The sequence below is a fragment of the Ursus americanus genome, chromosome 17, assembly GCF_024610735.1.
Source record: "Ursus americanus isolate L20-20 chromosome 17, mUrsAme1.1.p, whole genome shotgun sequence".
In the NCBI taxonomy this organism is placed as follows: Eukaryota; Metazoa; Chordata; class Mammalia; order Carnivora; family Ursidae; genus Ursus; species Ursus americanus.
Window position 1 is genome coordinate 49,965,108 of NC_142143.1, and position 22,221 is coordinate 49,987,328.

Here is a 22,221-nt window from a genome sequence, read left to right on the forward strand (position 1 = left end):
TTCTTTGAAAGGCACAGGGAGTTTATCTCTGTGGGCCACTTGTCCTTCACAGAAGAGAAGAGAAACCATCTTCCCTCCTGGAGGAGGCCATGGACCTTTCCAAGTTCCCCTTCTCTCCAATGTTCTCCTTTTACATTGGAACCCAATTTCCTTGACAGTCAGTATTCGTTCTGATTCTGCTTGGTGGGGGGGGGGGCAGTGAATGGTAAACCCAGTCAGTCTATGGTCTGGTCCTCTCTGAATGCCATTTCTGTGAGGAACAGTGCAAGAGTACTGGTGTAAGGTGGTGAGGACTTTGCCTAGCTTTAGAGGTGAGGCCCCAGCTGAAATAGGTGTCTTACGGGTGGCATGTGGCCTACAAGCAACTGCCTTTTTCTTGTTTAGATCACTTTCGTGGCCACTATCGTGAAACAAGTGGTAAAGGGGCTTTCAGCTTCACTTCAGCTGCTGCGTCCCAGCCAAGCAGTTCTGTTGTATCAGCAATTTTACATCCTCAAGAGCTGCCTGCAGCACAGCAAGACTTTGGCGGAGTGTATTAGGAATGACTACACAGAAGAATTCAGGTGAGAAAAGTCTGAGTCTCGTCTGCAGAAAAATCCACTCATTTCTGGTTTTCAGGCAGAACGGCCACCTGGCCCAGTACGTAGAAGAGGAAGTGAAGATGGGCAATTCTGGTTTGTGTGTACTGCTATCCCACTGTGATCTGTGGTACCGTAGGGTTTGCGGAGCTCTCAGAGCCACTGCCATCTGAAGGGTATTCCCAGGCTAGAAAAGACCAAGGAAACATCAGACGCTCTTCAAAGAACTGTGTCTCACTCATTGTCTTTGCGGCAGCCAGCACCTCCCAGAGGTAGTAATGATGTTAACATGCTGCGAGGAACCAAGAGTAACCAACCCTACCAAAGGGGGTGATGAATTAGGGATTGTGAATTTAACTGAAGCATTGGGGGAAAAAGCAACCCCCCCCAAAAAAACCCCACAATTGATAAAGGAGAAACCATTAACGAGTGTGGATATTATTTTTTGTTTGTTTCCTTTACCCCTCTCCGACTCAGTAATGAAACAGTAAGGAAGAGCAGTAACAAGCAGGGGTTTCGTCAGCCAGCCTGTCCGCACCTCAGGGGTTCCCACTTCTATTTATAGGCTGGCAGCTGCTCAGCTCTGCATTAGCGCCTATCAAGGAAAAAAACCCAGCTTGCGCCTGACTTAAGATGAAAAGGGTTCAGCAGGCACAGCTTTGCTACCAGCTTGGGTGTGGACATAAAAGGATGCGGAGGCATACATTATGGGCCTCGATTGGCTTTTTAAAACATTTCAGCCCAATTTGTGGACCCTGGTTTTCCTCCATGTGGTTTTACACCATAGGTTCCACTGTGGCGCCTATAAAAGGGATTTGTTTGGCCTGCTCTGAACTGGTTCACACAACCTAATTTTTTCCTCGTTTTTTTTTGTTTTGTTTTTTTTTTTTAGGTAAAATGCATATAGCATGAAATTCACTATTTTAAAGTGTGCTTTTAATACATTTCACAATGTTGTGCAACCATCACCACTGTCTAATTGCAGAACATTTTCATCACCTCTAAAGAAACCTGGTACCCATTAAGCAGTCACATGCCATGCTCCCCTCCCCCAGCCCCTGGCAACCACTAATCCACCTCTCTGGGATTTGCCTGTTCTGGACATTTCACATAAATGGAATCATACGCTGTATGGCCTGTGTCAGACTTCTTCACTTAGCATCACATCTTCAAGCTGCCTCCATGTTGTGGCATGTTATCACACAACCCACTTTTTAAATATTAGTTATGCACATTTAAAAATCCGAACAACTGCCAAAATGGTGTCACATTCCCGCGTGACAGTAGTTGGCGGGAGCCCACGAGCAGCTGCCCCCTGTAGATCCCTTAGTGTGCCCCTGCCTCCTCCCCACTCTCACCTGACCCTCCTCCTAATGGGTTACCTGGGCGCGTTTAGGTTTGTGATCCTTGTTTCAGACTAGTGATTTTCAACGTGCGTGCATTAGAATCACCAGAGTCACTGTGAAAAAATACTGATACCCAGGTCTCACAGGAGAACCTCTGTTCAGTCAGCCTGTGGTGGGGCCTGGGTACTGATGTTTAAAAAACTCCCCAGGTGACTCTAATGTGCACCCGGGGTTGAAAGCCTATCTTTTCTTTTTCTTTCTTTCTTTTCTTTTCTCTTTTCTTTCTTCCTTCCTTCCTTCCTTCCTTCCTTCCCTTTCTTTCTTTCTTTCTTTCTTTCTTTCTTTCTTTCTTTCTTTCTTTCTTTCTTTCTTTCTTTCTTTCTTTCTTTCAAAAGATTTTATTTCTTTATTTGACAGAGAGAGAGAGAGAGCCAGAGAGAGGGGGAACACAAGCAGGGGGAGTGGGAGAGGAAGAAGCAGGCTCCCAGCGGAGCAGGGAGCCCGATGGAGGGCTCGATCCCAGGACCCTGAGATCACGCCCTGAGCCGAAGGCAGATGCTTAATGACTGAGCCACCCAGGCGCCCAGAGAACCTATCTTTTAAACCATCAAGGGAGGGCTTAAGGCTTTCTCACTTTTGTTTCTTCCCCTGGCCTTTTCTAAACTTCTACTAAGGCCATATGAACCCTACCTTTCCTAACTTGACCCTTTTATTTCAATTTCCTGTGTATTGCCCAAGGAAACACTGTGGTGAGGACAGTCCTGGCTTCCCTATTAATGCCTTGATAACGGATACATTATTAATGAAATTCACTTCCTTTGCTGTAGTACAGTGTCTCAATCAGCTGAAAGGCACACATATCAGAGATCTTCTAGGTCACCCAACAGGGGAGATCAGACGAAAATGCTGGCCAAATCTTGTGGCTTAGACCCCCCTATCCAACAGCCCTATGCCAGCGAGTGTATACGTGCTGATGTGACCAATGTGAAATTCTTGTTTTTAAAGCTACTGTGTTTCTTTTTATGATTTGCAGGTACTTTATTCACATGCCGGCCTTGGAAAAAAGGCTCCCATTGTGGTACCCTCTTACCCAACCTACCATTCAACTTTTTCATGAAGTTCTGAAATTAGTTGAACAGAAACAATGTGTGAAATATTAATAAGACTCTAAAATGTTAACCAGGAGTCAACCTAATATTTATGAGAAAACTTATTTAATTCGTTTAATACCTGGCTATCCCTGTGTCTTATAAACAGATTTTATTTGAATGTTCCAACAATACCTGTAAGGGAAGTCTTTTAAGTTTTTTATCCGCCACAAAAAAGAAACTGTTTAAATACACTGACATACGTAAAGTGGTGCTAAAAACGAGTGTTTCTCTAAAAAGGTTTCTAAAAATAAAAAACTACAAAGGGAACAGAAGCCCATGGAAAACAAATGTAGAAAGTGCAACTTGATGAGTTCTGTAATAATGATGTAATAATTGGTATAATAATGGTGAGTGGTATGAAGCCACTGAAATATCCAAAGATAAATTGTGGTTTACAAAGTGATCATTAGAGAAATGCCGAGCGATAGATAGACACCCTCCTTCTCCACCTGTAAAAATTCTAGTGAAATAAGTATTCATGGGAGAATGAGCAGAACAACACAGGGATAGCCACAAGGAAGGTCGGGTCCTCATTTATCCTGGGGAAGAAGCTTGGACTTTCTTCAACACGATTAAATGCTTTCTGGTGCTCAGTTCCAGGCACCTGTGGGCTAGTGCAAGCAGTTTCATAGAGTCTCTGTGGAAGAGAAAGTGTCTACAAGCAATTGTGGCTCTCCCAACCATTGAAAAAAAGAAGTCTTCACTATATCTTATGGCAATAAACTAATCCAACAAAAACTTCACTTTGGTGTCACTGTGAGCTATTGAACTTGGGCCTTTAAGAACTTAGAAAGTGGGTCCTCTGTTCGACCTACCATGACTTGAAGGAGGATCAGAGAAAACCCCAAAGAAAGAGCTCCCAAACCAGATGTGCCCGTGCTGTGCACTGGACAAAGGATTAAACTCACTCATGACATCTTATTACTGGTTGCAACGGAGCCATTAGCCAGCTATTTGACCTCAAAGAAAGTCTACTCTGCATGTGGAAGGGTGGGACGAGATGTTCTGCAATCTCTTGTCCAGCTCTAACATTCTCACTTCTTAACGCTCTGTGATGGGGTAGTGCATTCCTCTGCGACCCTGGCTCAGTGGACGATTTCACGTGGATCCCAAATAATGCTGCTTTCTTTGGACCAAACATTTCCCTTTCAGCTGTCACAACATCACCCCACAAAGTGTCCAAGCCCTCTCCACTGACACCCTCTCCACTGTCACCCACTACAAGTCTTCCAGTTTCCAGTCTGGGGGTTAGTGATGGGGGGAGTAGAAGGGTGCTTATGAGTGTCCTGGACTGTTAGATGAGGGACTGCTCCCAGGAGATGGTCAATCAGAAGCATATAAAAAGATTCTTGGGACAAAGGCAACAAGACTTCAGACTGGACTAATGATGGATAGTGGGCTGACCACTGGTGAATGGTGGAACCCACAGAATGACAACAAGAGGATCAACTCAGCTCTGCCTCAGCTTCTAAACCATGCCCTGGCTCTGGGCCAGGAGCGGTGCTGGCTCCAGAGAGGGCTTGGGCTTCCCTCCCATGTGTCTGAGGTGCTAGATGCCTCTTCTCTCCCACTGTTCTCTTTTCTCCGAGAGCAGACTTTATCAAATCCGTGGGAGCAAAAGCTCTGTCAGAACCCATCTGCATCTTTCCACGTAGGGCTACATCAGTGGCATTCCTGAAAGCTAATGGTTGAATATTTGTCATCTTCTTTTTTTTTTAAAGATTTTATTTATTTATTTGACAGAGATAGAGACAGCCAGCGAGAGAGGGAACACAAGCAGGGGGAGTGGGAGAGGAAGAAGCAGGCTCATAGCAGAGGAGCCTGATGTGGGGCTCGATCCCATAACACCGGGATCACGCCCTGAGCCGAAGGCAGACGCTTAACCACTGTGCCACCCAGGCGCCCCTGAATATTTGTCATCTTGATTTTCTTATGGCCTTTGTCTATTTGTTTGCACAGTGTGGGAGGGGAACCCCAAAATCAACACTTTAAAGGGTTATCCTGCTACAGTTCTTTCCTACTGTTTTTTGCATTGTTGCCAAAGCCAAGAAAATCACTAAATAATCCATCTCTCTTAGTTATCAGACACATTTGATTGACTAAATATTGGCTTCAACTACAAAATAATTACTTTAAGGAAATCTAATTGTAGAAAAATTTTGAATATGAAAATCACAATTATAACTTTTTAGAAATACAAAGGATCATCAAAAAAAACAAGCACACAGCTAGTTTTCAGGCTGGGCTGAAGATTCTAGACTCTTTGACCACTTTTATAATAGACAAGCATTGCTATTTACCACCTGCACTAAAAGTAAACTCACGGTAGTCAGCTCTACCATTTTATATGTACATATATGTGTGCATGTATGTGTATACACATATATATAATAGGGGGTAAGAGCATGGGTTTTGAATTTAAATGAGTTTAAATTGAGTTTAAATGGTTGAGGTTTTTTTTTTTTTTAAGATTTTATTTATTTGAGAGAGAAAGAGAGAGAGACAGCAGGTGCATAAGCAGGGAGAGGGGCAGAGGGAGAGGGAGAAGGAGACTCCCCACTGAGCCAGGAGCCTGAACCAGGACTGGATCCCACGACCCTGAGATCAGGACCTGAGCCAAAGGCAGCCACCTAACTGAATGAGTGCCCCTAAATGGCTGAGTTTAAATCTCAGCTCTGCACTAGTTTTGGACATCGGGAAATTACTATCTCTATGCTTCAGTCAAAACAAAGAACAACCTATCCCATAAGGTTGTTAGGAGCTTTTATGCAAAGATGGTGTTAATGCACATATCATGGTATGTGGCATGTAGTAAGGATTCAGTACATGATACTTATTATTATTATTACCATCATTATTATTAAAATAATATCGAAGCTGGCAGAACTTACAGATTAGTAAGTACTGGCCTTTTAAATAAATGAATAAATAAATAAATAAATGTATGTATGTATGTATGTATGTATGTACTGGCTTTATTTTTTTGAACCAATTGGGGGACTAGCTACTATACTCAGAGAGCCCCTGATCAATATAGCATTGAAGAGCACATTCATTTGGTTATTAAATTTAAAAATTCAATTTTCTATTAGCAGGAGTGTGACTTAATTGACAAGTGACCATTTCTATCGCTTACCACCATGAAGGACTGTTGGCTCTAATTGATATTATCAATGCAAGAGTTATGTGGGAAATATTCTTCCAAGGATAGACAGAAAGCGTTTTAATCATGTAAACTTCTTTTAGCCTTTGACTTAAACAGCATGAGCAGGGCAAAGGGCAGAAGGAGAGAGAATCTCAAGCAGACTCCCTGCTGAGCACAGAGCCCAACTCACGGCTTGATCTCACCGCCCTGCAATAATGACTGGAGCCGAAATCACAACCCTGAGTTAATGACCCAGCCGAAATCAAGACTTGGACACTCAACTGACTGAGCCACCCAGGCACTGCTTGATGGAAATTTTTGAGCAACTTTTAATAGTGTTAACTGATCGCTTTTTGTTCATTGTGTTTACTTCTAAAATGCAATGCTGGCTTGTAAGGTCTAATTGGACTTGGGTCTCTGTAGGAGGTAGACAGTCAGCAATTCTCCATCCAGTCAGACCAAGCACTCCTGTATCTGCATATCTGTGTATTTGGTGTCTGAAGCTTTTCTCCTTTGGAAGGCAGCACGACTTCTTGGCTAGAAATCTTGGTAGTGTGACTTTGTGGCTTATAGTACAGATGCCACGTCAGAAAGACCTTATTTTGATTCCTTCCTGCCTACTTCCTCATCATCAGACTTTTGGCAGCTTATTGAACCTCTTCCACAACTTCCACTTTATCAACTATAAGATAAGAAAAAGCCTACCTTGACGGTTTTTGTGAATAATCATTCGCTTATACATAAACAAATAATTCTGTGGCTACTATATACTGGGACAAACCCATATGGCATTGCCATTTCAAGTTCAAAATTGTCAATATCCACAATTTCATATGGTTCAAACATATAAAAGCCCCTCAATAAATTGTAGCTATTACCCTAATAGACACACTAACTTGCTTGGTGAACTCATACTTTAAATACTAATCGTCTATTCTAATTTCCCAGATAGTATGGCACTTTGTTATAACCTGGCTTACACCCAAACCTACAGTTTGGGTAAACCTTAAACTATCTAGTTCAATTACAAATTATTGAGCGAGCATAACATACATACACGTGTTCAAGTGGAATTTTATATTTTCTTCCTTGCCTCCCCCCAAAATAAAAATCTGTTCTTCCCCAATCTTCTCCATGGATGGTACTTCATTCATTCCACTGCTCAAAAAAGAAACCTGACCAACCTCTGAGTTTTCTCCTTTCTTTTCATTCTCCACATGCAACTGACAAAACTGTAAACTATTTACAAGTGTACCATGTGATGATTTCATCTGCCTCTACACTGTGAAAGCATTTCCCCCAACCGTCCATCACCTATGTATTCTCCTTTTGGATTTTTTTGGTGAGAACATTTAAGTTCTACCTTCCTAGCAAGTTCCAATGATATAACATGGTATTATCAACTAGAGTCACCATGTTATACATTAGATCCTCAAACTTTCTTCATCTTCCAACTAAAAGTTTGTACTCTTGAAAGTAGCAACCTCTCCCTAGTCCCCCTGTCCCCTAGCCCCAGGCAACCATTTTCTGATTCTATGAGCTCAACTTTTTGTTTTGTTTTAAATAAAGGGTTGTTTTAAGCTTCTAAGTTTTAGATTGGTTTATTTTTTAAATTAATTTTTCACACCCAAAGTATTTTGGTACTTTACAGAAACATTTTCAAATAGAATACATGATGCAGAGAAAAATTTAAATACAAATATCTAGGTAATAGGAACCCTACCCATTCTCACTAATCTTCAGTTGTTATTAATCATTAATTAATCTAACCCTTGTGCTTTACCAAAGTTCAACAGAAAAAAAAAATGAAACTCACCTTCACAGGAAAGACCCCATTTATGTTTCCAATGTTTCCTGTTTTCTTTTCCTTTCCTTACCTACAAGAATGATAGAGAAAAAAAAATTCGTATCACAGTATGATGCTGCTGGTGTGTATAAAAAACCCTTGACGACAGTTTCTCTGCTGGCCAGCTCCTAAGCCTCTCCCTCTCTCCCTGGAGGGGTTCATTAAATAGCAATAGATAAATGAAACAATCAAGAACACTTTCATTTATTTTAAATGTCAATGTCAGGGTAATTCCAAATTAAGTCATTCACCACAGTCAGGTACTCTGGCTGAAGTATTTCACTTGAACAAGAACACAGTATGTTCTTGCTGTTTTCTCCTACTTTGTTAAAATCATATAAATTTTCCCTTTTGTCACTATAAATGGATTCAATAATATTCCTAAGACTTCTTCTAGTCCCTTTAAAACAGGACCTCTATCTATTTGGACACAGCAGGGTCCACATCGGTACCGTCCCTCACTGGGGAAGGGCCCTCGGAATCTCACGTTAGTGCTGATGGTATGACATGCACCAGGTGGACTGAGAATGTGTCTTCCCTCCACCCTTCCTCGTCCAGCCAGTGCTTAGAGGGGCCTGGTGAGGTTTTCAAGCATGGAGGAGACAAGGTGTCTGAAGGTTTATTGATTAGATATCAGAGATTTCTGGCTTCTGGATTTGGCGAAACCTTGTGTCAAAGGATTTTCTTTTCCTTCCATTTTGTTCTAGTGTGCTTTCCCTTTCCTCTTGCTTTCTACTTGGAAGGTGATTCTGACCACGAAGAAATAAGAGGGGCTCTGGGTCAAAGAAGGCAAAAGGCAAAAAGGCAAAAGAAAAGGAAGCAAGATTATGTGCCCCAAGATTCTCGGAAGAGGCAAAGAGGATCTGTAAGTGTCCTTCTAGGTGGCCCTCTCTTCTGGAGGCCCCAGGAGAGGTGTGGGGTTTCACAGCCGAAGTTATGCCTATAAGTAAAGATGTTGGAATTGACCAAAGCACTAACTCACTTCCATCCTCTTTCGACTCCTGAAAGTGAAGGGGACAGAGGTGTAGCTGTATTGGCAGAGACTGTGGATACGGTGATCTGTTTGGCCAGCGAGGAGGGCAGTGGAGGAGGGAGAAGGAGGTTGTAGATCAAGTGGCACAGAGCCACTGTGGGGTTTTGTGGGCTATCCTGCAATAACCGCCATTGTTTATAACTTTGTTGCTACCGGGAAATTACTCTGTCTGCTGCACAGCTGACCTACAAACCTAGGTGAAAAGGAAACATAGAGGGAGTATTTTACTTCTATCAGCAACTACAACCACCAGAGGGCACAGTTGGGTTAGGAAGACAAAGAAAAGCAAAACTTCCCTCTAAGCAGGAGAATTGACTCTTAAACTTTTAAAATTCCCGTGGATGTTCAAAATTAAATTATTTTTTGTTGTCATGATTCTTTAATATGTACTAACATAAATCTATGAGTAGGAAAATTTATGCTCTTATTAAATCAACACAAATTTATGATTGAAAAGTTCATAAAATTAAATACGAATTAGTATTATATTAATGTAATGCACGCCGCTTTGCTGAAACTGCATCTCCTCTTGCAAAATGAATATGGTAGAATGTACAACACAGGCTCTTGAGTTTGGCATCCTGCTAGCACGTTTCACTCTTCTCTTTCAGAATTACTACATGTATTTACAGGCCATGCCGTCCTTTGACTTTGCTTGGCTTGAACACTTGCCTATCTGTAAGTGGAGTCTGCTTCTGTTCTCTTTTTGACCCGGGACAATTCAAGTTTTCCCACTTAGGGACAAACAATGGATCAGTGTAAACAATGCAAACACAGGCATCTCATTGGAATGAAAACCAAGCATTAAATTCTCTAAGAAACCCGCCAGACTTTCAAGTTGAAAACTAGTCCCCAGTCTGAAAGGGTGTCCTGTAGAGGTAAGGGACTCAAAGTGTTTCAAGACGGTGACTTAACATCATGGCTTCCCTGGGTGGTTTATGCCTTTTTCTTCCCAGTATCCCCTGTTTCATTTATAAAAGCGTCCTGGTTAGAAGCTAGTCCTGGCATGGAGTTTTAAGATCAGCAAAGACCCGTGCCTTAACAGTAGGAATTAGGAATGAAGACATTAAAGCCATATACAGCAGTTTCATAGGGCTTCTCCCAGAGGTTTATCTGGTCCAATATGAGTGAAGGTTTGGGGGTTAAACCAAACTTCAGACATGTTCTGATCTCCTTTTGTGACTCAGAGGCCTTAGGGGTTCCCACTACTCCTCACTCTTCCAAAACACCATCTCAAAAAGCGGGCCCTAAGAAAGGAAATAAAGTGAAAGATTTCATTGCAATTAGAATCCTCTGATATCTGAGAGCCCATAAGGTCATTTTAGGGTAGGAGGAGTGAAACTTCTCAAAGAGCCACATTTACTCAGAAAAACTGGAAGATGGGACAGGAGTTTTGTAACTGTATGACATAATTTGGCTAACGTCGTGCTTTGGGTTATACAAAATGACTCCTCATTGCCAAGTCTCAAGACTAAATTCAGTTGCCAGCGTGACTTCGGATAGATCAGTGTTAACAATAAGGACAAGGTGCCACAAAAGAGTGAATTTTAAGGAGCCAAGACACATTTCTCTAAAACACAGAGTCTGGTGAGTGTAAGAGTGTGTGTGTGTGTGTGTGTGTGTGTGTGTGTGTGTGTGTGTAGCAGACCAGATCCAAGAACTAAAGTGCTCCGCAGACTGAGGTTTGTTGAGATTGGTCCGTTGGAGCGACGCTGATGAGAGCATTCTGGCAAGCTGGCGTCCTCATTCCTTCAGAACGGGCCTGTCGCTAGCATTATTTCACACGTCATCAAGCCCCGCCGGCAGCGACGTGTCACAGGGGCCAGGAAAGGCAAAGGGGGAGAAGCCTCACCTGTACTCTGCCAGGGGTGTTTGATGTGGACAAAATGTCTTAAGGTTTAGGAGGTGCCACACGATTTTCAAGGATCTCGTCCCAAAGAGAAATCAATTCAACTCAATAAGCATCGTCTCTGAGTTACTTGGGTACTTAGGGCATACAAAAATAAATAAAACCGGGTGCCTGTTCTAATAAGCTAAGTTTTCTAAGCTAAATTATTTGAGTACAAGCTTCAAAATTTTTGCCATATCATCTGTATTTTTTATTTACTCGATATTTTTGCAACATCATTTTTTACTCAATAATTTTCTACTCTAATCTACCTACTTTAGCCATGTCCTAAAGGATATCTGGGAAATCATGGAGTTGTTCTAGATATATATATCTATATATCTATATATCTATATAGATCTATATAGATATATAGATATATAGATATATATATCTATATAGATCTATATAGATATATAGATATATATATATATTTTAAGATTTTATTTATTTATTTGACAGAGATAGAGACAGCCAGCAAGAGAGGGAACACAAGCAGGGGGAGTGGGAGAGGAAGAAGCAGGCTCCTAGCGGAGGAGCCTGACGTGGGGCTCGATCCCGGAACGCCGGGATCACGCCCTGAGCCGAAGGCAGGCGCTTAACCGCTGTGCCACCCAGGCGCCCCTAGATATATATTTTTAAACATTTGTGTGTATATCTATTTCTAATGTACATTTTTGAATAAACACAATTTTTAAATTTTTATATCTTTTTCTTAGACTACCTGAAATAATCTTTGTACCCCACTATGAGAATGACAATAGTAAGGAATGCTCAAAGAAAATATTTTACAAGGGCAGAACAGGTCAGATGATAGAGACACAAAGAAAGTGTTACAGGAGATCATAGGAGGAAGAGTTTAATTTTGGTTGGGTGCATCGCGAAGGCCTATTTAGAAGATTTTGTGTTTGAGGAGGTTTTAAAGATATCTAAGTCTGTGATAATTTTTTAACAGTACAGAACATGGAAAATGGTAAGATTTGACAAAGCTCGGTGGTTGGTAAGTGCACGGATATTCCTGTATTATTCTCTTTACTTCTCTGTATGCTTGAAACATTTCACAGTAACAATGTGTCTAGGATTTGGAGAAGAGAAAAGCATTCCACTTAGAAGAGAAAGTGTAAATTCCACATAGAAGAGAAAGTGTAAATGAAAGCACAGAATCCTGGGGGAGCCTGGGTAGCTCAGTTGGTCAAGCGTCCGACTTTTGGGCTCGGCTCAGGTCTTTTTTTTTGTTTTGTTTTGTTTTGAAGATTTTATTTATTTATTTGACAGAGAGAGAGACAGCCAGCGAGAGAGGGAACACAAGCAGGGGAAGTGGGAGAGGAAGAAGCAGGCTCCCAGCAGAGGAGTCTGATGCGGGGCTCGATCCCAGGATCCTGGGATCACGCCCTGAGCCGAAGGCAGACGCTTAATGACTGAGCCACCCAGGCGCCCCTCAGCTCAGGTCTTGATCTCAGGTCCTGAGTTGGGCTCCACACCCAACTTTAAAAAAAAAAAAAAAAAAAAAAGCAAGCACAGAATCCTGAAATTCTGGCTGGGTGGTTTAGTCAAAGGTCTAGTCAAAGGTGAGTGTTGGGGTCCCAGGGTGGCTCTGTCGGTTATGCAACTGACTCTTGGTTTCAGCTCAGGTCATGAGGAGACCCAAGTTGGGCTCCTAGCTCGGCAGGGAGTTGGCTTGTCCTCTCCCTCTGCCTCCCCCGTGCCCCCCCCATGTGCATGCATGGTTTCTCTCTCTCTCATAAATAAATAAATCTTTAAAAAAAGGAAAGGTGAGTGCTGGAAAATTAAGATGCTGTCAGACCATGCAGGACTCTGTTTAAATGGTCCTAAGAGTCTGCGGGTGTGGGAAACCCTTAGAGGACCCTGATAAACAATGTATGATCAGAGCGGCAGATTAAGAAAAGAATTCTAGGAGAAATTTATAAGATGGGGAGAGCCCAGATTTGGAACGATCTTATAATAAGGATTCAGGTAAAAATACGGTGGTCTACCTAAGTTCCATAATATCCTGATTTTTTTCCTTATTCTGCCAGTTTGCATTCTGTTTTTACTAAGGAAAAAAAAATCCAGGGTTTCTGGCTGGTTCAGTTCATAGAGCATGTGACTCTAGATCTCAGGATTGTGAGTTTTTGAGCCCAATGTTGGGTGTGGAGCCTACCTGAAAGAAAAAGAGAGAGAGAGAGAGAGAAAGAGAAAAAAAATTCATTCCCACTGGGCAGTCATATTTCCTCCTTCTTACCCCAGACCCTGTGGTCTCATCCAACTATACTGAAGACCAGGGGTTTGTAAACTTTCTCTGTAAATGGTCAGGTAGTAAATATTTTAGGCTTTGTAGGCCACACAGTCATAGTTCTAACTACTTAACTCCACTGTAGTGAGAAAAGCAGCCACAGACTATACATAATGAGTGGGTGTGGCTATATTCCAACAAAACTATTTATAGAGACTGAAATTGAAATTTCAGATAATTTTCATGTATCATGAAATATTTTTCTTAACGTGTAAAAGAATGTAAAAACCATTCTTAGTTTTTAGACTATAGAAAAACTGGCTTCAGATTGGAGAAATGAAAAATAAAACCACAATGAGATACCATTTCTCACCCCCTAGATGGCTTTATAAAAAAGATAATAGCAATTCTTGGCAAAATCGGAACCCTCACACATTACTGGTGAGAATGTAAAAAAAAAATCACAGTGGCCTTGGAAAACAGTCTGGCAGCTCCTTGAAAGGTTAAACATAGTTACCCTATGATCCAGCAATTCCTCTAGGTATATACCCAAGAGAAATGAAAACATATATCCACACAAAACATTATCCACAAATGTTCGTGGCAGCATTACTCATAACCAAAATGTACTCATCCATATAATAAATCATTTGGTAAGAAAAAGAAATGACGAATTGACGTGCTACAACATGGCTGAATCCTGAAAACCTGCTAAGTGAAGGAAACCAGTCCTAAAGGACCACATATTGTATGATTTCATTTACACGAAATGTCAGAACTGGCAAATCTATAAAGAAAAAGTAGATTAGTGATTAATTACAGTTGGGGGGACAGGAGAAGTGACTGCTTATGAGTGTGGGATTTTGGGGGGTATGATAACAATGTTACAAAATTAATTGTGGTGATGGTAGCACAACTCAGTAAATATGCTAAAAACCAATGAACTGTATACTTTAAAAGGGGGAATTGTATGGTGTGTGAATGGTATCTCAATAAAGCTGTTAAAGAATAAATATGAACAGGCTACAGGCTACTTGGTCCTGCAAGTGGTAGTTTTGCCAGCCTCTGCTGTAGATGCCAGATAAACCAGTTCCTCTCAGAAGCTTACTAGTGGATTCAGCTATTCAAAGTTGGGAAATTCAGTTGAGAAGAGCTGGAAGATGACTCTAGTCAGACGGGCCTTTGTTGTTGGGACTTGCTGATGAGGGGGTCTAGATGTCTTATAGATGTGTGAGGTAAGCAATGATAAACTCCCGTTGACCTGGTGGTTTGTAATTAAAGCCAGGAACTCAGGCCACATGCTCAGACACACTCAGACGCATGTTATTTCCAGTACTGGGTTCTTGCACAAACACTAGGCTGTGAAGACCTTCACTTGGTCCTAGCCAAGCTTCCCAGGGAAGCAATCATTTTGTCTATTTCTCTTCTTTTAGACCAACTGGCTAGCTAGCTGAAATTCTTCAATCAAAATTTTTCTTTTTCTTACTTAAAAAAATTTTTTTTAAAAAAGGGGAGCCTGGCTGGCTCTGTCAGTGGGGCATGTGACTCTTGATCTTGGGGTTGTGAGTACAAGCCCCATGTTGGGTATAGAGATTACTCAAAAATACAATCTTAAAAAAGGAAAAAGTAAAATAGAATAGAATAAAATAAAATAATACAATAGAATAAAATAAAAACCGGTGAAAGCTTGGCTGGAGGAGCACTTATTCTAGGAATAATGCTTTTAAGAGCCTAGGAAAATTGTTATCCAGGACTGCTACCCATGCACTGGTCAGAATAAAGACTGTCTCAAATTTTGTAAAGGACAATCTTATCCACCTCTTTATATCTTTTCTCTTAAATCCTTAGAATCTCCCAAATGAGATATTACAAACCTTCTAGGAAGGCTAAAATTTGTAGGAAACAAAGCACATAGCAGGGTTTCTGCTTTCAAGAGGTTAGTTTCTCAAATGACTTCCAGGCTCAATTCTGAGATAATTTGTGCTCCATTTCCTCTCTCTTCATGCCTTGCAGGTGGTGATAGCTAATTTAAAAAAAAAAAAAAATGGAAGAGAATCTTTGGTTTTATCATTATGTGTCAAGAAGAGGTCATCTGTAGAAAGAAATGTTTAATATTATGCAGAAAGCACAGCCCTAAGACTCTACAAAGACGTTTGTCTCAGACGCAAGTGGATGAACGGATGGAACCGCCACCTTTTAGTAATGTAGGCAAGAACGAAGGCATGAATGATCGGAGGGGTTAAGAATTTAATGATATATACACACTTAAGGAAAAAATGCTCGGAAGATCTTCTTGGAGGAGCACAAGATATGAATTTAAATGATGCTGATGATGTCACTAAGAGAATCAAACAAGTCCATGATCATTAAAAACATAAAGGAAGAGTGTAATGAATACTTCAATCTCCTACAGAATTAACTAGAAAGAAAATGTTGACAGAGACGTTTTCAATCTAGTTCTGGAGCTCAAATAATGTTAATATAGGAGAACGACATTCTTATTTTATTAAGAAAAATGATTAAAAAAATGTTGCTGGAGTTCCTAGTATCGCATTAGCAAAATTGATTACTAGAATTATTTCAGCAACTAGTTACTGAGTATCAACTACGTGCTAGTCACTGTCAAGAAAAAGAAGACCCAGTGCCCATCTTCGAGAAGCTTACTATATAGCAAGGGGATAAGTTAACCACAGAAATAATTATAACATAAGGTGGTTGATAATAAATGACCAGGAGGTTTGAAGTTTTATAAGTTATCAGGAGAAAAAGCTTTCTCTTATTGAAATAATCAGTAAAATTTTCATGAAGGAAGTGGCATTTGAGATGAGAAAAAGTAACATTTTCATAGTCTGGGATCTGAGAGAACAGCATTCTAGGTGGTGGTAAGGCAACAACGAAGCACAGAAGTGGAAAAGCAGGAGGTTTTTGGCAAACAGAACAGCCATTTTGCCAGAGTGTAAACTACTATATACAAATATATTTTATCTTATTTTATATTATTTATTGATTTTTTTGAAGATTTTATTTATATATTTGACAGAGAGAGAGGGAGCACATGTGGTGGGGGAGGGGCAGAGGGAGCGAGAAGCAGATTCCCTGCTGAGCAAGGAGCCTGATGTAGAACTTGACCTCAGGACCCTGGATCATAACCTGAGCTGAAGGCAGATGCTTAACTGACTGAACCAGCCAGGCGCCCCAATAGATATATTTTTAGAAGGAAGACAGTAGGAAATACAACTGGAAAAGTAGGTAGGGGTCAGACTATGATGAGCTTTTCATTTATTCACTCATTCATTCATTCAACAAACATTCACTGAGCACCTGTGCCTAGCATTGTGCTAAACACATTGGCAAACACATTCAAGATGCTATAACCACATCAACTGTGTATTTGTTGACGTTCACAACTAGAAGCCTAACCATTCCTTTGATAAAATGAAGTCACATTATTTGCTCCCCAAATTTCATACGGAGGTTTATCAACAGTGGTGGTCTGCATCTATACAAAGAGAAATGCCTTTCTCTCTGTCTCACAGGGGTTCAAAAGTAAGTTTGAGGAAGAAAGGAACACATTTGCAACCAATTACGCTTTCAAGTTACACTCTAGTTTCAAGGAACTGGGTCAAATTCCTTAGCAGGTTTGGAAGGATTTAACCTGTTCCTCTCTGAGAACAGTGACTGCTGTAGCTTGTTCCACCGGGGCAGCTCCTGCTCAGATAGCCCCAGAGAGGCTGACAGCATTAGGACCACCACGCCTCTGTGGCTGACCCACCACACTGGTCAGATTTGGGCTTTACCAACAGGAAGCTACTGCTAAGGAATTCGAAAGACAAATTCTTGCAGCTGAGCTCAGTCTTGAACACGGTGAGAATATCAATCTGTAAGCTGAAGGTGGCGTGCTCTGAGGATCTGTTGAAACTGTAGGAACTCAGATTGTAAAGCAGCAACCATGGGCACGCTGGCTGTTAAAATAAAGAGGGTGTGTCTACGTTGAAATACTTTTAAAAGAAAATGTGAAATAACAAAGGTTAAGACTAGAGATGGAAGTAAGTGCAATGCAGAGCAATTATACAGATGACAATGAAAACGAAATGTAAGAATGTGGTAGAGAAAAGGCTCTAGTAAAGGTTATCATTAGCTCCAGGGACTATAATAAGGAGACTTCCCAGGCTGAGTGTGAATTGGGTGTAAGGTGGGGTTAGGGGCTTAAAAAGCTTTCTCAGTTTGAAGCCAGAATCGGTGGAACTCCTTGTCCTCGGGGTATTCACCCAGGCCTGATATTAAACACGGCAGGAAATGCTGCCAAAGTTGTGTTTGTTCTCGGGAAACAGTGCTGCATGCAAGTCCTACACAAAACTTCCAGGCCTTGTACGGCCTCACGTTTCTACCTACACTTTCCTACTTTCCACTCTCATGTTAGTCTTCCAATAATTCAGTATCTGAGAATACCTCAACACTGTCCTTTCACCCCCTCAACCTGAAATCCATGTTGGGCCAGTGGAATCAAGAAAATGGCCTAGTTTTGATCCCCCTGACAAATGCAGGGGCCATTTTTAAATTCAAATTTCTGGCCGGTTGACACTCCGCAGAGATTGGAAAGGAAGACATAGCAGAAACACCTTTCATTTAATTCAGCCAATCAGTGTATATGTTGAGTGCTTAATATATTCCTAGCATTGTGCCTGATGCTATTAGGGAGAGAAGTGTCAGAGGCTAATAGTCAGGAATACAGGATCAGCACAATTAAATAAAGAAGGTACACACAGGACGTGATTAGCTGTTATCTCTCCCCTTTGTATGTCCTGTGCTAAGAAGGCGCCCTTGTCAAAATGCCTTGCTACCATGGTGACAGTTACTAAGAAAAGCACAGATCCACATCTGAACTGCTTAGAGAGTTCTATTTGTTGCTATTATTGTTTTTACACATGTAGTTTCTCCAGTCGGATGAATGGTTCTTAATGGTGGTCTCCAATTTTCTCTATGGATTCTCTATATTTGAGTCTTTCTTTCAAGTCTGTATTCTTTCCTTGAAGAAAACTGAACCAAAAGCACATCGACCCATTTGTGCTGACGTTGCATAGTTTGGGAGTTTCCCCCCTACTTTGGATCAGGCTTTAACCCTTCATGCATTGTTTGGAATGACCTCAGGTGTCCCAGGCTTCTAAGTTCATCCAATCTGTTATTATACAAGTATATTCCTCAAGATTAAGAAAAAATCCTGATCATGTCTTACTGTGGTTCCTGTCTTCTCTGTGTCCCACTTCATCCTGGCTGTGACCATGGTCCCCTCCTCATTTATTCCCCAAGCACCATTATATACACATGACTGTTTACAACAGACTTTTAACGGAAGTCGGGGAATAACAGAGGAGGTAGTATAATACAGCACAGGACAGGAAATGTAAGTACCTAAAAGTTCTCTGGCCCATTTTCAACACAAGGAATTTCTGTTTTTTTCTTCTCCAGGCCTCTTGCTGACATTTTGCTCAGACTTCCTTCTCCATCTCTTTCCTGAGCTCTTCAGGTTCGATCTCTGAAATTCTATTATTCTGAGCAATGTAATTCTCATTGTCAAACCTCCTTCCACATGAACTGACCACCCCAAAAGGCCAACCTTTTATTTTCCTTCTCAAGCAAAAGCTCCATTTACCCAAAAAGTGAATTTTGCCATTCCCCTAGAATGTAAGATAGCAGCTAAAAATAACTATTTTAAAAGTTACTTATTATCTTTCCCTGTTCACATGCTTTCTGACTTAACTCTCCCATTTGATCTGTATTTAAGGTACTGTTTTTCTTTTTCTTTTTCTTTTTTTTTTAAAGATTTTATTTATTTATTCGACAGAGATAGAGACAGCCAGCGAGAGAGGGAACACAAGCAGGGGGAGTGGGAGAGGAAGAAGCAGGCTCATAGCGGAGGAGCCTGATGTGGGGCTCGATCCCAGAACGCTGGGATCACGCCCTGAGCTGAAGGCAGATGCTTAACCGCTGTGCCACCCAGGCGTCCCAAGGTACTGTTTTTCTTGAGACTATCTGAAGGACAGATGTAAAGTCAAAGTTTCAGAATCATTTTGCACTGTGCATAAGCCATTCATAGGTTTGGGAGGATTCTAGTTCTTTTTTTTTTTTTTTAACTTCATTTTCTAATAAGTAATTCCTCAAAGATTCAGAAAAGCTATGGAATTATTTGTGAGTTTCTGATTGTCCTATAAGAGATAGGGCAAAAAACAAAAATGGACTCCCTGTAGAAAACACCGAACCACGTCTGGCATTATCCACAGGCCAGGAATTAGGCACCCAGCACAATTTTCTTTTTTTTTTTTTTTATAATGATTTTTTATTATATTATGTTAGTCACCATACAGTACATCCCTGGTTTCCAATGTAAGGCTCGATGATTCATTAGTTGTGTATAACACCCAGTGCACCATGCAATACGTGCCCTCCTTACTACCCATCACCAGCCTATCCCATTCCCCCACCCCCAGCACAATTTTCATAAAAGAAACCTTTCTGTGCTCAGTCACAGGAGGAGATGCTTAGGCAGTGACCACAACTTTGCTTTAAGGATAGGAATCTTATCTCTGACTACAGGAAAGTTTCCAAAGGTGCTGAGTACGGATATCTCCAAGGTAGCCCTGAGTTACATTTGAATGTCATCTCCAAAGGAAGGTAACACATGATGATAAGTACGGTTTCTTGTGAAGATGGATATATCCCCTCAGATCTCAATTCTTGTATCTCCATATACACCTCTATGAAGCTGTTATGTTCTATGCTGAGCACTGGACTAGGTATCATGAAGATGTGAGAAAGCAATACAACAAAATCGAGATCCTACAGGAACTCAGAATTCAGGGGGTAAGAAAAGTCTTACTATACAGAAGTAAAAATTATGGAATGAAAAACAAAGTAGAATTGATTCAGAGTTCTGGAATTTTAGAACCAGAAGTATTTTAAAAATCATTCATTGATTTGTAGCAAAGAAAACTGGAGCTCAGAAGGGTTCGTAGTTTGCCTGAAGTCACACAGCAAATTAGTGGCAGAGCCCACAGATATCAAGAGGTTTGTCCACCTTAACACATGTAACAACTATTAAGCATCAATTCTATGCAAGGAAATATACTGCTTAAGATAACACATGTAAAATGCCGAGCACAGAGGTGCCTGGGTGGCTCGATCAGGTGACTGTCCAACTCCTGATTTCGGTTCAGGTCACGATCTCAGGGTCGTGGGACTGAGCTTTGCATCAAGCTTCGCACCTGGAGGAGGGTCTGCTTGAGATTCTTTCCCTCTGCCCCTCTCCCTATTCACACTTGCTCTCTCGCTCTCTCTAAAAATAAATAAATAAAAATTTAAAATGCCTAGCACGATGTCTGGAACCATCAGCTGTCACTGTTTCACAATCATATCATCATCATCATCATCATGGCTAAGAATACAGATTTTGGTATTAGCCAGACCCTGATGTGAGTCCCACTTCTGCCACTTGGTGTAACTGTAGATAACCTACTTACCTTGCCTAAGCCCCAATTTTTTTCATCCATAAAATGGGAATAAAAATAGCGTCTAATAGAATACTTGTGAGGATTATACATACACTCACTTGAGTGTTTATACGTAAACACATATGTTAAAACTGTTCAAACATTAGCTGTTCCATAGTATTTATTAACCTGCATAAGTACAAAGAGTCAAATAAGAATACAGACACATAGAGCATTGGTGGAATTTCTCTTTGCTCAGCCTAAGTGAAAGAACGTTAGCACGTACTAAGCCTTTCGCTGTATACGGATACCAGCACACAAGAATAAGGAACGACAAAAACAGGAGAAGAGATGTTATTTGCGATGTTATCATATAGAAACGATTATTCTCAACAAATATACACGAATTACCTACACAGTAATAAGACTGAGTTTGTGCTTTCAAGGAGCTTGGAATTAGCGGAGGAAGAAACCAGACTATTACGATACGGAGTGGCACATACACAGCAGAGCTGGCCTCAGAGCTACAGAGGCTCACGAAAGGGCGTCCTGTCTCGTAATGGTGAAGGTAGGGAAGGGAGTCTCAGACAAGGTTTCTCCAATAAAAGAATAAAGAGTTGGCCAAAGATGAGAATAAGGAGTTGGCCAAAGATGAGAGTTGGGAAGAGTCTAAAGCCACAAACCAGCTGTGGTGGGGGTTCTGAACTGGCTCTCGGCATCCACTCCAAAGGTCTAGGTGTGTCTTCGGATCCTGCAGGGGTTAAGGAGGGAAAAACCGCATTTCCCCCATCTCCCTGCAGCGAGGGTTCTGCGTTAGCCTATTAGAAGCACTGGAAAGGTGGACCCAAGGCTGGAGTCATGTGCTTTGTTTCTGCTGCACACTCCCTGGTGGGCCCATCGGGCTTTTCTGTAGCATTATTTCAGGGTCTAGGTACTAACTCCACGGGTGTTGAGAGGTAGTGACAGGGGCAGCAGTGCTTCCTGACCTTGGGTCACAGCTACGGTGGCATGTCTTTGAACTCTATAGCACCAGTGGAGTCCACGGATGGAGCCTTTCTGATCACTGCAGAGGTAGCAGCTTCCCCCGTAGGCCAGAACGTGTCATAGGAATCACTCCTGGAGACCCCCTAAGGGACCCAACCGCCCCATCCAATGATTTGCTAAGCTCCTGATTTCCTGTATTAAATCCCTTTTTGCTTAAAATGGTGTGGGTGGTTCCTATTTCTTGCACCTAACACACCAACAAAACACAAAAATGTAAAACGGGCCATGAATAATATAGCTTGCGGGGATTAGTAAACTTCTTTTTAATGGGCCAAGATACACACACACAGACATATATATATATATATATACGTATATATATACACATATGTATTTTAAAAACCTTTTACTTATTGTTTTAAAAGATTTTATTTATTTATTTGTCAGAGAGAGAGGGAGACTGTACAAGCAGGGGGAGCAGCAGAGGGAGAGGGAGAAGCAGGCTCCCCGCTGAGTAAGGAGCCCAATGTGGG

At 41.3% G+C, this 22,221-nt stretch overlaps 1 protein-coding gene and 1 long non-coding RNA gene across 4 annotated transcripts in view; one reads left to right on the top strand and one right to left on the bottom strand.

The window, feature by feature from the left end:
* The window catches only part of C17H12orf56 (chromosome 17 C12orf56 homolog), an 87,856-nt gene extending 80,041 nt beyond the window's left edge, over positions 1-7,815 (top strand). The window contains exons 12-13 of one of the 2 annotated variants that reach the window (XM_087869001.1): positions 385-563; positions 3,670-7,815. In XM_087869001.1, coding sequence (XP_087725127.1) covers positions 385-563; positions 3,670-3,802 — 312 coding nt within the window. In that variant the 3' untranslated portion in view covers positions 3,803-7,815. Of the gene's footprint in view, positions 1-384; positions 564-2,957 lie in introns of both variants that reach the window. The other variant, XM_045789671.2, reaches the window with a different exon arrangement.
* The window catches only part of LOC123787178 (uncharacterized), a 76,757-nt gene that overhangs the window by 43,535 nt on the left and 11,001 nt on the right, over positions 1-22,221 (bottom strand). For both annotated transcript variants that reach the window (XR_015727203.1, XR_015727202.1), the window contains exon 2: positions 8,037-8,097. This is a non-coding gene — a long non-coding RNA (uncharacterized LOC123787178). The remainder of the gene's footprint in view (positions 1-8,036; positions 8,098-22,221) is intronic.